This window comes from Colobus angolensis, unplaced genomic scaffold, assembly GCF_000951035.1.
Source record: "Colobus angolensis palliatus isolate OR3802 unplaced genomic scaffold, Cang.pa_1.0 Scaffold174, whole genome shotgun sequence".
Taxonomy (NCBI): Eukaryota; Metazoa; Chordata; class Mammalia; order Primates; family Cercopithecidae; genus Colobus; species Colobus angolensis.
Genome location: NW_012114866.1, coordinates 251323 through 253408, shown reverse-complemented (window position 1 = coordinate 253408; position 2086 = coordinate 251323). Strand labels below are relative to the sequence as shown.

At 35.4% G+C, this 2086-nt stretch overlaps 1 protein-coding gene across 1 annotated transcript in view; it reads left to right on the top strand.

Annotated features, from left to right (window-relative positions):
• The window catches only part of LOC105509339 (putative tripartite motif-containing protein 64B), a 5470-nt gene extending 4838 nt beyond the window's left edge, over positions 1-632 (top strand). Inside the window, exon 7 of the mRNA XM_011938543.1 lies at positions 139-632. Coding sequence (XP_011793933.1) covers positions 139-632 — 494 coding nt within the window. The remainder of the gene's footprint in view (positions 1-138) is intronic.
• The last annotated feature ends 1454 nt before the right edge of the window (positions 633-2086 follow it).

Here is a 2086-nt window from a genome sequence, read left to right as displayed (position 1 = left end):
ATGGATGCATGGCGCTGAACTCTCTTGGCTTCCTCTTTTCTGTATTTTCTTGGAAGAAAAGCAACTGAACTGAATAATTGGGCCACAGTGCCTCTGTTCCTCATAGCACTCACTAATATAATATTTTTTCCTTGTCAGTGGATAATGCTCTGAACACGGAAATGACTCCTTGCTCTATAAGCCTTTCTGAGGATGTGAGACGTGTGATATTTGGAGATGACCATCACAGTGCGCCCATGGATCCCCAGGGAGTGGAGAGCTTTGCTGTGTGGGGAGCGCAAGCATTCACCTCCGGCAGGCATTACTGGGAAGTGGATGTGACCCACTCCTCCACCTGGATTCTGGGAGTCTGTCGAGATTCCAGGACAGCACATACCAGTATTGTTATTGATTCTGATGAAACATTTTTGTTAATTGCCTCAAAGAGGAGCAATCACTATAGTCTCTCCACCAACTCTCCACCTTTAATTCAGTATGTGCAAAGGCCTCTGGGTCGGGTTGGGGTGTTTCTGGATTATGATAATGGATCTGTGAGTTTTTTTGATGTTTCTAAAGGTTCTCTTATCTACGGTTTTCCTCTTGCCTCCTTCTCTTCCCCTCTGAGGCCTTTCTTTTGCTTTGGTTGTACATGAAAAGCTGGTTTCATGATTATTTATTTTGACCTCCCATATATGATGTAAATAGTGTCCTGAGACCTTATGTGTGAGAGCCTGTGAGCTCCTTGTAACTTCATGGAATGTAATTACTTTATGGTTATACATGGGATAAACACCTTGAATGTGTACATTTGTTAATTAAGTTATTTTAAATAATAAATTATTGTGGAATCTTTACTAGAACATCAGTAATGGCTTTTCTTGTGCAAGTTTTGTTGAGATTCATTCACTTACCATGAAAGTCATGTTCTAACGTATTTAATTCAGAGAATGTTAGTATATCACACTTGTGTAGCCATCAGAACTCTCTACTGCCTGGGCACTTTTATCACTTCCAGAAGAATCCCAATACCCATTAACATTTATTCTCCATTCACCCTCCCCCATGTCTTTTATGTTTTTGCATTCAGGTAAATAAAATCATACAATATAAGTTCTTTTTAAATCTGATTTCCTTTTCAGCGATTATGTTTTCAGTTTGTACACACTGTAAACCATTTGTCTTACTTCCATATTGGAACCAGGCTGGGGTAGAAAAATGAAGTCATAGATATCTTACAAAGAATAAAGAAAAGTGCTTATTTTCTTTTTAAGTCTGACCAAGTTAAGTTGACCTCACAGACTTTATTATTTCTCAGCATCCTAGTTATTAATCACATTTCAGCTCATACAACAGTTTCTCAGTGCTGGGTTGCTCTACTATTACATATTCTCTGAGTATATTATATCAGATTATAATATTCAGAAAACTCTTGTTCTTATTACTACCATATTGAAAATTCCAAGGGGGTAATGACACTATTTGTGTTCTTTGCTAATATGTTACCATTATCCAATGCAATTTTTAGAACAGATTACACAATAAATAAAATGAATAAATGGATAAGTAGAGGAGTTATGTAATATTATTCTAACATTAAGAAACTTTCCAAAATATAAGCAGCAAAATAGGATAGAACATACTAATGAATATCTAATCAAAAAGTAAGAAATACATTGATTTTCAGATTCATATCAAAGATAATACTGTTATGTTAGGGTTTAAAATAATTGTAGCATAATTTTTTATAGGGTTGATTTCAATTGTCTTCGGTTTTTTAATATAAACCGTTGAAAGAGGAAGGTTCCTACACAAGATGATAGGGAACAGGAACAGGACCTAGAATAAAGGAGACTGTCCTGATTTTAACTGATGTATACGTTTAATTACTTACTAAACATAAAGTGATATAAACATTCTTATGCCGTAGAAAGAACAAAATTAGTTTAAATTTTAAATAAGAATTCAGATGATACAGAATGGAAAATTCTATAGTAGAATGTGATAGCTACGTCTCCTAAGGCACCAGCTTACCTGCTTTAACAAAGACCACAAATTTGACATGATTCAGAAGGTGCATTGCTCTCACATGTTTGTACCAATATAGGAG